The sequence below is a fragment of the Spodoptera frugiperda genome, chromosome 24 (assembly GCF_023101765.2).
Source record: "Spodoptera frugiperda isolate SF20-4 chromosome 24, AGI-APGP_CSIRO_Sfru_2.0, whole genome shotgun sequence".
NCBI lineage: Eukaryota > Metazoa > Arthropoda > Insecta > Lepidoptera > Noctuidae > Spodoptera > Spodoptera frugiperda.
Window position 1 is genome coordinate 6,020,243 of NC_064235.1, and position 14,314 is coordinate 6,034,556.

General features: G+C 43.4%; 1 protein-coding gene across 2 annotated transcripts in view; it reads left to right on the forward strand.

The window, feature by feature from the left end:
- The first annotated feature begins 4,251 nt into the window (after positions 1-4,251).
- LOC118278614 (modular serine protease-like) overlaps positions 4,252-14,314 on the forward strand; it is a 200,117-nt gene continuing 190,054 nt past the window's right edge. For both annotated transcript variants that reach the window (XR_007706846.1, XM_050703531.1), the window contains exons 1-4: positions 4,252-4,425; positions 10,629-10,680; positions 11,699-11,809; positions 12,325-12,384. Coding sequence is in view for 1 of the 2 variants with exons in the window: in XM_050703531.1 (XP_050559488.1) it covers positions 4,389-4,425; positions 10,629-10,680; positions 11,699-11,809; positions 12,325-12,384 (260 nt within the window). In the remaining variant the exon portion in view is untranslated. The remainder of the gene's footprint in view (positions 4,426-10,628; positions 10,681-11,698; positions 11,810-12,324; positions 12,385-14,314) is intronic.

Consider the following 14,314-nt stretch of genomic DNA (forward strand, 5'->3'; position numbering starts at 1 on the left):
TGACTAAAAACCAAACCGTTTCTACTCTTTTGAGTCCCTGTAACCCGTTAGGTAATCCATAGCTCCGGTAAACCAAAACGTGTTATCAGTGGCGGCGCTAGAGCAAATGTGTATGGCTGATTTTATATCTACGCTGTTAGTAAACTAATTATTATGTTATCGGCTTACTCACGTAACTGTTTGACGAGGAACTCGACTAGTTTGTAGTTGAGTAGCAGCGCGACAGTCGCCGCGTCGTGTGTCGCGGAATGCTTCTCATGAATATGAGCCTCTAGCATGGCTTGAAACTAGTCGAGTTCCTCGTCAAACAGTTACGTGAGTAAGCCGATAACATATAAAATTTATTTAGTATGACGCATCGCACTTATCGGACGCATCGTACGCATCGGTCGCATCGCACGGATCGGACGCATCGCACGGATCGGACGCATCGCACGCAACGGACGCATCGGTCGTATCGCACGGATCGGTCGCATCGCACGGATCGGTCGTATCGCACGGATCGGTCGCATCGCACGGATCGGACGCATCGCACGGATCGAACGCATCGCACGGATCGGACGCATCGCACGGATCGGACGCATCGGTCGTATCGCACGCATCGCACGGATCGGTCGTATCGCACGCATCACATGGATCGTACGCATCGGATCGTACGCATCGGTCGCATCGCACGGATCGCACGCATCGCACCGATCGTACGCATCGGATCGGACGCATCGCACGTATTGCACGGATCGCACAGATCGTACGCATTGGATCGGACGCATCGCACGGATCGTACGCATCGCACGGATCGCACGCATCGCACGGATCGCACGCATCGTACGCATCAGACGCATCGTACGCATCGGACGCATCGCACGGATCGTACGGATCGCACGCATCGGACGTATTGCACGGATCGGACGAATCGCACGCATCGCACGCGTCGTACGCATCGGACGCATCGCACGGACCGGACGCATCGGTCGCATCGCACGGATCGCATGCATCGGAAGCATCGCACGTATCGGACGCAACGCACGTATCGCACGCATCGGACGCATAGTGAGCATCGGACGCATCGCACGCATCGGACGCGTCGCACGTATCGTACGCATCGGACTTATCGGACGCATCGCACGGATCAGACGTATCGTACGCATCGCACGCATCGGTCGCATCGGACGCATCGCACGGATCTTACGCATCGGACGCATCGCACGGATCTTACGCATCGGACGTATCGGACGGATCGTACGCATCGGACGCATCGCACGCATCGGTCGCATCGGACGCATCGCACGGATCTTACGCATCGGAGGCATTGCACGGATCGGACGCATCGCACTGATCGTACGCATCGCACGCATCTCACGCGGTTGTAGTATTCAAATTATCCCTTCATTACCAATCAGTATAACACTATTCATTATTATAGTCTCTCGGCTGATGATGATGATGATGATTCATTATGATACACCGCACTACTACTATCTTTATTCGTATTAAATATCTCAATAAAGCACTTTGTCAAACTTTCTTCTATTCTTTTTTAACTTAATATTTCATCACACGCGTTGGAAAGATTGGGAAGGAAGGTAATTGAGCCTCCGGTAACCTCACTCTCACAACGAAACACAACGCAAGCGTTGTTACACGTCGGTTTTCTGTGCGGCCCTGGTATCACTCCGGTCGAGTCGGTCCATTCGTGCCGAAGCATAGCTTTCACACACATTAATGTATTGTCAGAAATACAGTGTTTTTTATGACTAAAAATACCAAGTGTGGGTTTTACCTAATCGCATTTTTGGCATTTCGTGAATAGCGGTTAGGTCATCGTCATGTCATATTCATTCATTCAATAATAAATTCTTACATAAATAAAACAAATACTAAAAACACGCTTTTAATCATGTTATAGGTATCTTAATTAATACACTTCTGTAAGTATATAACATAACGTATTTTTAATTAATTTATTTAATTTATTATTACTTCCTCGTTGGTCGAGTGGTCGCAAGTGCGACTACCGGACAAGGGGTCTCCCGGGACGGGCAAAGTATTGCTGGCCTTCGAAAAATTTTTCAGTAGTTGCACGAATAGGGGACTACCAAGTGGATTTACCGGGGCTCCGGCTCGAAAAACAGGAATAGGAACGGGATAAATTTTAGTCAGTAAGAGTCTGACACTCCCTCTCGCCTTGCCAAAACGGGATAAGCCATTGGATGATTATGCTCGTTAAAAAAAACGAATCTGACAAAAAATCCCTTAAAAAAAAAGAAAAATAAATTAATAATAACTTTAAGTTGAAACTCGTGGTTCTGTCCTACAATACTTACTCATAATTTTATTAATATTATTGTGTGTTTGTGATTGTACGGGCGATGACGCGGCCCATTGCGGTAATGTACCTACCACAGGTGCCCGATACCACAGAATAATATGCCGATACGCTGTGTAACGCGCCGCTTCTACGTAAATGAGGACAGCCTCATATATGGGGTATGAAAATTAAAAATCTATTTAGTCCGTCAGTTGGGTAATGAAAAAATATTAGACACGTATTTTTTTATTTTGTCATATAAGATTACAATACTTAGATAAAACGAATCAAAGTTTAGGAGTAGGAGCAAATACGTCATTTCTACGTATAAAACGTACCTAGAAGTGACATCATGTGATATTTCAAATTGAATATACCTTTGAAAGGATTTCTTTCCGTAAGAAAATGAATAATACGTGTCTAATGTTTTAAAATAATATACCAGACGGACATTAAAATAAAATTGAGTCATCTACCCTATTGATCACGCTAACTGAGGTTGTGGAAGACCTAGCGGGTTACCGGGGCACCATCTTGAAGCAGGAGTAGGAACGGGGTGGTGTTTAGTCAGTAAGAGTCTGACACTCCCTCTCTCCTCATATTCTTTTTCTTCTCCACTAACAATGCAATAATGCAACGTCCGCCTTTTAGCCACGAAGGGGTAGGCAGAGGTGCACTATACAATGTATATCCACTTTTCACCATTTGTGTTATCAGTTCCATGTAATAGGTGGTGAGCCTATTGCCATATACTGGGCACAGTTATTCATGTCCCTGGGACGCGCCGAACTTTAGTGTTCCGGTGTTTTCATGGTTGTATCTACTGTAGATCCTGGCTTACAGAAGTTGCAGCGGTATGGGAGGTTGTGGCGGGCTTGTCCCATTAAAAAACTCCCTCTCCCCTCACACAGGGCGGGAGGAGCTTCATTGACCCCCCTCCCTTTAATAATTACCTACCTAATTCACTGATTACTAGTACCTATTCATTAAAATTTGACCTCGGCAGTGCAATACAAACGTGTTTACGTAAAAAATGTGTTTAAAAAAATCACCAATACCAAAGTCAATGTTTATCGCGTGTGCTACGACCTCTTAAACCCGTTTGTGAGCCATTATCGTAGTGTTGCCACGCTAAAACGTTTTACCAGAATTGTGGGAGAATTTTAGGTAATTATTATTTTTATTGTAAGCATTGTTTTGGTTGCAAATGAGAAGGTAGGTTTCGAATTTGATTCTCTAATCTGCCAATACAATGAACTGAAAGCATGACTGTCAAGTAAGGAGAGCGTTAGATTTTTGGGATGGTAAATTTTTTATGGTATAAGCTGCTAAATGAGCAGACGGATCACCTGATAGTGAGTAATTGCCGCCGCCCATGGACATCAAACATGGACAGCAACCTCATTTAAATTAATATTTTATCAGACGCGTTGGGAAGGGAGATAATTGAGCCTCCGATTACCTCACTCACTACAAAACACAACGTAAGTGTTCTTTCACGTCGGTTTTCTGTGAGGTTGTGGTATCACTCCTGTCGAGCTTGCCCAGCAGTGCCGAAGCATGGCTCTCCCACACTTTGACGTGTTTGAGTAATGAACATACACACAAACGCACAAATTTTCGCATTTATAATATTAGTAAGATAAACATTAAGTACCTTTTTTGAGGGGTGAACGTCATCCAATGCCTTCTCCCGCCTTGGATGAGGCAGGAGGGAGTGTCAGACTCTTACTGGCTAAAAACAACCTCGTTCCTACTCCTGCTTTTCAAACCGATCCGATAACCTGCTAGGCAGTCCGCAGCTCCGGAACATTAAATACCTAACTCCCACAATTATTCACATCTACTCAGCAACCAGGCAAATAAAATTTCTACGCTGACAACCCAAAACCACAATGGTTTTTCCGAGATGACGTACATGTATTTACCATTTACCAATAAACTGTCAGTTGAACAATAATATTAGTAGAAAAATGTCGTGTTAGTTAGATTTACTTTAATGCATCACCCATTTAAACTAGTCAGTTTATTATTAATTAAATAATTAGAATAAAAACGACTCGAAAAGTGAAGTGAAACAATGCTTGTGTGTAAATTGGTGTTTGTTTTATCTGTGGGTGAGTGAACATATTTATTTTTTACTTAGGTACTAGCAGGCAGGCGTTTACTACTATATTTTTATTGTAATTTTCGTGAGACATACTAATTTAATTATTATGTTATCGGTTTACTCACGTAACTGTTTGACGAGGAACTCGGCTAGTTTTAAGCCATGCTAGAGGCTCATATTCACTATTTAGGATTAATATATACTATTTGACTATATAATAATATACTATTTGACGTTTCCAAAGTGCTTAATTTAGGATTAATGATTGAAATAAATGCTTTGTGTTTGACTTTGACTGGCCCGGCAAACTTTGTATTGCCTCAAACATTTTTCTCGCCTTTTAAACCTTCCCACAAATAATTTAAGACCGAAATCTGCCAAATCAGTCCAGTCGTTCTCGAGTTTTAGCGAGACTGTAAATTCCTAACCCCCAAAAGGCCGGCAACGCACTTGTAACGCCTCTGGTGTTTCAAGTATCCATGGGCGGCGGCGATTGCTTACCATCAGGTGATCCGTCTGTTCGCTTACCGGCGAGTTCCATAAAAAAAAAAAAAACGTACACCTCATCTAATTTGTTTTTTATAATTTGTGACGTTTGTAAACATGCTCTTTCTGTGGCCTATTTACAAAAAATAAATTCATTTCATAACAGCAAGTCTTTTCTGTATTTCTTTTTCTTCACTGACAATAAGAAATACATAAAAAAAAATCATGCAATTTGGTGCAGTTGTTTAGCAGTTATGTGCGTTCATACATTTTTTCGATTCATTTTTATTTATGTAAAATAGACTGGCATTGACAATGAACACAAATGAATTTGGCTGAATAACATTGCGTAGCGCAGAGCGTGTGAAAAAAAAAACTTAATTGAATTTGACAGATGAATTAAGTAGGTATTTGTTTTTGTTTTTATAGAAAATATAGGTTAGCTCTAAGAAATTGGGTAGTTTCCTAGGTCAAAAATAAATGAGGGTGGTCAATTAAGATGTTGGGCCTCTTTTAGTGAAGTGTGGGAGAGCCATGCTTCGGAACGAATGGGCCGGCTCGACCGGAGTGATACCACGGCCGAGTAGAAAACCGACGTGAAACATCGCTTACCAATCTTCCTAATCCCTGATTCCCCAACCGCCCTTTACTTCCTAACCCCTAAAAGGCCGGCAATGCACTTATACCGCCACTGGTGTTTCTGGTATCCATACGCGTCGGCGTTTGCTTACCATCAGGTGATATGTCTGCTCGTTTACCGGCAGTGTTTCAAAAAAAAAAAATTTGTAAGTACTAAATCCTATTCAATCTGCTACAATCAACTTAATTAAACAAATATATTGTGTGGTTGTATTTCTTACTTATGGCACGTTCTAAGAAAAAAAGCCACGAAAATAAAAGATTTAAAAATAAATTATAAAACGTCGGTGTTTAACTAACTATAATTAAATAGTTTTTAAACGACTTCAGAGCGACTGACTGTTAAAATTGTTAATCGAAATGACTTTTATAATATCACAATGTTATAACTACATAAAGATAACAAAATTTTAACTTATATTCATTAAGTTAAGTAAGTATGTCTTAACTTTACCACAATTTTATTACGAGACAACATCTGGTATCGGCTTCGCCCACTTTTCCGTGGGATAAAAAGTAGCCTATGTGTTAATCCAGTACATTATCTACCCCTGTTAAAATTTCTATTCCAATCCCTTTACCCGTTTTGACGTCATTGAGTAATAAACATACACACAAACTTTCTCGCCTCAAAGAGCCATCAGACCACCACATATGGGGCCCAGTAGGGCTGATGCCTGATTAGGAGCTGCGGACTACCTAGCGGTTTTACCGGGGCTCCAGCTCGAAAAGCAAGAATAGGAATGGGTTTTAGTCAGTAAGAGTCTGATACTCCCTCTCGTCTCGCCCAAGGCGGGAGAAGTCATTGAATGATTTTCCCCCTTAAAAAAGCCTAGTTTTAATCCAGACCATTATCTACTCCTATTACAAATTTCATCCTCATCCCTTCTGCCGTTTTGATGTGATTGAGTAACATACCTACACATAAACTCACAAACTTTCGCATTTATTATACTATCTATGGCACTATTCAGCCTAACCCTATATCCAGTTCAGGTTCCTCTCGCTCCGTCATCCATGGCTTGAAACCAGAGCTCCAAAGTGATCAGTGTCCCCCTCTAACTTTTAAAATAAGCGAGTGAGAGAGCCTAACAAAAAATATATGCTGTAGATTTTAATGAAAACTTACAACGAAAATTGGTTTGAACGAGATATCATTATTAGTTTTTAAGAAATAAAACATTTTCAAAAACCGCAAATATAACTTTGTCGTTCATACAAACACTATGTAAAACCAAGTTATTTTATAACTTTTATATTATGTCATCTACTTGCTGTTACGGAAACCTTCATGGGCGAGTCCGACTCGCACTTGGCCGGTTTTTTCCATCTCTCGCCTTGGGCGAGGCATAAGGGAATGTTAGACTCTTACTGACTAAAAACCATCCCGTTCCTACTCCTGCCCTTCGAGCCGGAGCCCCGGTAAACCCGCTAGATAGTCCGCAGCTTCGGAATCGAAGCAGGATTAGGAATATGGCGGTTTTACACACTCTTGCTCAAAACGGGAGAAGTCATTGGATGATTTTACCTCCTCAAAAAAAAGGGCTCACGCGGAGAAGGTTTGAGCATTAATCACCACGTTTGCTCAATGCGGGTTGGCGATTTCAAACTTATAATCAGAAATTATAAGCGTTTCCTCACGATGTTTTCCTTCACCGTCTGTCAGTGGTGTCTAAATAATCTTAGAAAGTACATATAACTCGGTAAAAAATCACATTGGTACTTGCCGTTGGTAGGTTTCGAATACGGACCTTTGTGCATGAGTAGCGGGCGTCTACCTCTGCGCCACTACGACATAAAAAATATAAATAAGGAAAAAAACAAGCATTTTAAAAGGATTCCGTTACAAACCGGCTATAGTAAGTGTCACATGCATTGAACCACTTTCTTCGTAAGAAATCTGCACTCAGGAGTTCGTTTTTATTAAAATGAATTTTATACTAAAAACTTTTTTAAAACCGCTATTTTTAAAAATGCAGTCCGCCATTTCGTTCGTTGTTAGAAAGATCTCGACGAACGACGGGCGAGAATGCGATCGAGCTTACTTTTCAAATGTTTCGAATTGGCAATACTGTAGTTTCCAACTAGTCAAATTCAATACTTTTATCGAAATGTCAAAAACGTTACTTTTCTACGAATTTTGTAGGAGATCGCAACTTATGACGTCATATTTTTTTGCGTCAAATAGCATACTTACTTCTCTAAAATTAGCTAAAGAAAAGAAAAATTAAATAAATAAGTATATCGTCAAAATAATGAATGAAAGTACGATTATTTGCGACTATTTTATTACATATATTGAAATGTCAAAATAATTTATTTTTGACCTAGATTACTACCCAATTACAGTGTATACTTTCAGCCGTTTTGACGCACAGGACGTTTGGCTTATACCTATACGTAATTAATAGAACATTTAATTAATATATACCTAACCTAGCCTTATACTAGGGATGATGACGTGGTATGAAACTTAAAAATCTATTTAGTCCGTCAGTTAGATAATGAAAAAATATTGGACACGTATTTTTTTGTCATATAAGATAATAATACTTAGATAAAACGAATCAAAGTTTAGGAGTGGAAGCAAATACGTCATTTCTGCGTATAAAATGCACCTAGAAGTGACGTCAAGTGACACGTATTTGTTTCCGCGAGAAAACAAAAAACTCGTGTCTAATTAGTTATCCACGCTATTGCCTACATACATAACCTCACGCTTGTCTCCAAGGCAGGCAGGGTAGGCAGAGACAATGACGAATCTGACACACCTCTTTCGCTTCATTAACAGTCATCAGTCTTTTCATGCATGCTCGTCGGTTAAGGGCACTTTTAATTTGGCCCTTCTTTAATATATCGTCAATCTGGTCACTAGGGCGCCCTCTACCGACGGCCCCATTCATATCCGCCTTGTATATTTCTTTCATAGAGGTAGAATTATAAAAACAAATGCTAAATCGCACAAAAAACAAGGAAAATTCAGAAAATAATTATTATATCGATATGAGGATTGAGTATAAAAAACATTGGTTATTATTAAACAATTATAATACATACGTAGTAATGTACAGACATGGCAACGAATCTAGCTACGTAACCAGTATAACTTGACCTTCGAATGTATGGAAAGATGATGATGCGCTTATGGAGGTCCGGCTTCAAAGCCTACACAGGCGCAAGGTCGCAAGCCTTTCCGTTTTTTACCGGATACATTTCGGAGTATGCTGGGGAACTGCCCAATTTGATTCCCCCTAGTCCTTTCCATCATCGAACCACAAGACAATCGACGAGGCGTCACCGCTTCATGGTAGATACTCCACTCGCACGAAGCGCTTCGCTTTAAGCTTCCTTATGCGAACTGCTAGGGAGTGGAACTCCTTGCCGGAGTCTGTGTTTCCTGATGGTTATAACCTGGGTGTCTTTTGAAGACACCCAGATTATAACCCACCTGAGTGAATAGGTTGCTTATGGGCAGACATGCTGCATCGTAGGCCGCATCATCAGGCGAGACAGAGGGCAAACGTCGACCCATCAAACGTAAAAAAGTCCATGATAAACTGGTTATGTATCGATCTATATAACCAGTATAACTTAACCGTGGAATGTATTGAAAAATTATGTAAAGCCAGACCGTGATAAACTGGTTATTAGCTCGATGTAGCCAAGTGTGTGAAGAATTGATTACTCTTATCTCCGTGTTGTGGTTATAATGTAGTTTTAATTTGACCTGGGACGCGGGGATTTATCTTTGTATTTGTTTTTTTTATTCTATTCTGTAGTAGGGTCCTTATTTCTTGAAATATCATCATCGTAATAATAATTGTAGGAGAGCCATATAGGTAGGTAATTCACAGCAAACCGGCGTGAAAGAACATTTTTGAGTTGTGTTTCACCGTGTGAATAAGGTATTTCCAATTCCTCCCCTCCAAAATTTCTCTAATCCCTAAATCAATTACCCCATCCCCAATTAATGCTTCCTACAACCCTTAAATTGCAACAACACTCAAAAGCCCGCAATGCCTCTGGTTTTGCAGGTGTTTTAGGGGCGACACTGATTGCTTACCATCAAATGATCCGTCTGCTCGTTTACCGGCTTACGATATCATAGAAAATGCGCGTGGTTTGCGTGGCTCGACTCACAGATAACCGACGTGAAACAAAGCTTGCGTTGTTTCGTTGTGCGAGTGAGGTTACCAGACGCCCAATTACCTCCCTTCCCAATCCTCGATTCCCCAACAACCCTTAAATCCCTAACCCCCAAAAGGCCAGCAACGCACTTGTCAAGTGTCTATGGGCGGCGGCGATTGCTTACCATTAGGTGATACGTCTGCTCGTTTACCGGCTTATACCATAAAATAAAACACACAGAGTCTGAATATTTATAAACAGGTTTTATACTTTTAATAACGGTTTGCATAACATCTGCTAAATTCTTTAAAGCCAATTTAGCTGGTTCGATCAGTTTTTTTTTCAATACCACACTACATCACTACATAGTATAAAACAAAGTCGCTTTTTCTGTCCCTATGTCCCTTTGTATGCTTAAATCTTTAAAACTACGCAACGGATTTTGATGCGGTTTTTTTAATAGATAGAGTGATTCAAGAGGAATGTTTATATGTATAAAATTTGTATAATATATCACCATTGCACCCATGCGACGCTGGGGCGGCTCGCTAGTATATTATAAACTAGTGACTCTGACGTGGTTTTTTATAACCTATAACCTGTCTAGATAAATGGACTATCCAACACAAAAATTATTTGCGGTTGCTGGGCTGGCATGCAACGTGAACGGGTCCGATTCCCGCATGGAGCAACTCTTTGTGACCCATATATTGTTGTTTCGGGTCTGGGTCATCTGAGTGGCATGTGTATGTGAACTTGTATGTTTGTAAACGCATCCACGACACAGGAACAACAAAAGAATGCGGGCGAAGCCGGTGGTAGAAACTACAGTACAATGTGACAGTCGCGCTACTACTAATATGAGCTTTTAGCATGGCTTGGAACTAGTCGAGTTCCTCGTCAAACAGTTACGTGAGTAAGCCGATAACATAATAATTATTTTTTGTTTTTTTTCAGCCATATCTCCTGCCGTGAGCTCTGTGGCTAGAGAAAGATTCAGCTTATGCAGGTAAGGTTCACATCATATCACATCACATCCAACAATATTTCATTAACCAATAAAACAACAAAATTTCATTAGCTCGCGCGCTTAAACTTCCAAAATACCTAGTAGTCTTCCGATAACGCACTTAAAGCGCAGGCCAGCTAGCGCGCGAAGCGAACGAAGGAAACTATACAAACTACGCGAAATATTGGCGAGCTAAACTATACACACCGAAACGGGTTTACACCGAAAACTACGGACAGACGAGGGACGCGCGGAGCGTGCGAAGCGGGCGAAGCGAACACTACACTGCTATTCGAAACACGAGCGTCGACTAGTCTACTCGAAACAGGGAGGACGGGCGAACGAACTGGGTGAACGGGCTGGCGGGTGAGCTAAGCTAGCTTAACGCCAACGAGGTGAACGAGTAGCTTCGTTAGAATCGTCGGATATTTCGTTAGCTTAGCTCGTTAGGTTAGTCGATAGCTCGCAGTGTAAACCGAAGTATGTAAAGAGGTGAAACGATGTTCGCCCGCTGGCTGCTGGGTGTATGGCCTGCGCTTTACACTGGTAATGCGAAAGCACGAGCGCGCGAAAGTGTTTTGTTATTGTGATAAGAATAAAAAAGATATAATAAAAGTTTCTTCGGGAAAGTTGTTTGTAATCATGAGTACAATTACGTGTTTAAATATCGTTCACAAATTTACCAGTCGCCCTATTTTTCTTATAATTTTTATTAGCATTTTTAGAACTACATATTAAACGAGAACTGCCTCGTTGGCCGAGTAAGGGGACTCGGGTTCGATTCCTGGGTCGGGCAAAATATTGCTGGGCTTTTTTGGGTATTTCGAAAGTTTCTCAGTAGCCCCTATTACATGGGACTTATAACGCAAATGGTGAAAAGTGGGTGTACATTGTATAGTGGCATTATGTGCCGTAATGTGCAGCATCTCTGCCTACCCCATCGGGGATAAAAGGCGTGACGTTGATGTTGTATTTTTAAAATTATAGTTAATATATGTTTTTTGAATAATATTTCCAGAGTAGACGAGTTCTCCTGTTCGGACGGGACATGCATCAGTACTGACTCGGCATGTGACGGCGTGGTAGACTGCTCCAGCGGAGACGATGAAAAAGGATGCTTGTTTGGAGTGTAAGTACTTTTGCCTCATATCACTACATAGTATAAAAGAAAGTCGCTTTCACTGTTTTTATTTATGAAACACGAGCATATGCTCGTGTATCACCTGATGGTAAGTAATCGCCGCCGCCCATGGACATTTGAAACACCAGAGGCGTTACAAGTGCGTTGCCGGCTTTTTGGGTGTTATGAATTTAAGGGTTCGGGAATTGGGGATTGAGAAGACTGGATAGACACTTGAAGCACCAGAGGCCTTACAAGTGCGTTCCCGGCTTTTTGGGGATTAAGAATTTAAGAGTTGTTGTTAGGAAATCGGGGATTGGGAAGATTGGAACCCTTTCCAATACCCCCCGGAATTGGGCCTCCGGTAACCTCACTCATACAACGAAACACAACGCAGACGTTGTTTCACGTCGGTTTTCTGCGAGGCCGTGGTATCACTCCGGTCGGTAGTATAAAACAAAGTCACTTTCTCTCTCCCTTTGTATGCTTAAATCTTTAAATTGTATGCCACTTATTGTTTACAGACCTGCATTGTCAGAGGATCCAGTGCTCCACAGAAGTAGAAGACAAGCTACTGGTTGTCGGTAAGTGAAATTATATTTTTTAATATTTTCTATACTATGGAGGCTGAGTCACCCTCGTCCGTAGGAGAGCACCCTTAAAAATGAACCCCTACACGTGGCCTCTGGGTGGTGCTAACCAGGTGACAATTTGGTGGTAGGCTTCGGCCGACGGCATTATGACCACCCACCGAGCAAAACCGTGTCGCCAAGCGGCCTAGCCGTGTTCCGCCACGATGCTCGGTGACGCCGTATGAGAGGATGGGTCGAAGTGTTTGTTCCACTATGGGTAGACCGATCTGGCGCGCGCTGGTGTGGCTGCATCGGGTGGCCAGTCGCGGAGGGTAGCGGGATCCGAGGCACGGTGCACCGCTGGCCGACCGCAGATAGTTGGGGGCCCAATTAGCGTGCTAGCCACACGTGAAAGGCTGCCCCGCCATCTAGCGAAAAATCCCATGAATACGCCATCGTGCCGGTTGGCGACCGGACGAGAGGGCCCGATGGATATTCATGGGGGGCTCGGGCGTCCCCGCAGTCTCCAGGCTGGCTTCCCAATGATGTAGCAAACTGCAGTGCGCGTCTGGGGTCGCCTGTGTGGAGGAACATTTCACTGCCATCCTCTCCGCAACCTTACACTCCTACCATGAGAACAAGAGAAAAGAAAAGGATACAACAGCGGCTGCACTCCCTCTCCCTCAAAGTGCACCTCACGAATATTCGAGGCTTGCACTCAAATATCAATGCGGTCCATCACCATCTTGAGACCGAGTACCCTACACTCTTGTTTCTCTCGGAGACCCAGATCAGATGTCCGTCCGACGTTTCTTATCTCAACTACCCAGGTTTTACCCTGGAGCACAATTTTGTTGCCCGTGCAGGCGTTTGCCTGTACGTCCAGGACGGCGTCTGTTACCGGCGTCTCCGAGACTTTGAAGACCCCAATTACTCTACATTGTGGATACTGATGAGCACAGGTATGGAGAAAATTCTCTATGCCTGTGTTTATCGGTCGCACAGCGGAGATTTGGAGACGACCAGATTAGCGCAATACCTAGTGGAGGCGGCGGACGCAGCTCGGCAGAGGTACCCTTTGGCCCAGTTGGTGTTACTGGGGGACTTTAACGCCCATCACCAGGAGTGGCTGTTCCCATACCAGTGCACTGACCATGCTGGGAGGGAGATGCGTAAGCTTGCGCTGACGCTTGGCCTGACCCAGCTGGTCCATGAGGCCACAAGGGTGCCTGATGTCGATAAACAAACTGCCAACTGCTTAGACCTTCTGCTGACAACAGATCCAGACAGCTACTCAGTGTCAGTTTCATCACCCCTGGGTAGTTCTGACCACTGTCTGGTGAAATCTGTATCCACACACTCGCCGCAGGATCCTAGTCCCAGGGGATCTCGGCGGATGTGGCGGTACAAGTCAGCAGATTGGGATGGGATGCGATCTTTCTTTGCATCCTATCCTTGGCGGCCTGTTTGCTTCTCATCCAGTGACCCGTCAGCTTGTGCGGATGCCGTAGCGGGGGTGCTGCGTCAGGGCATGGAATACTACATCCCATTCTCGGACGCAGCATCTTCCGGTGGCACTCGTCCATGGTTTGATGCCGACTGCGGACGTGCTGAGGCGCGAAAGCATGCGGCATACTTGGCATGGGCGGGTGCCAGGCGCCGTAAGGCTGGCGACACTCCTCAGAAGAAGAGAGCCTTCAACCGGGCTGCCAAGTCATGCAAAAAGGCACTGCGGATGGCTCGGTTCAACCACATTGGCCGAATAGGGAACAAACTGGCTTCCTACCCAGCGGGGAGTAAAGCGTTCTGGTCCCTAGCCAGGGCGGTTGAATCGAACTTCTGCCGCCCCTCACTTCCGCCTCTCCTGGGGCCTGACGGGACGCTGGCTCACACCGCAGTAGAGAAAGCGAACTTGTTTGCTTCCCTATTTGCGGAGTCCTCA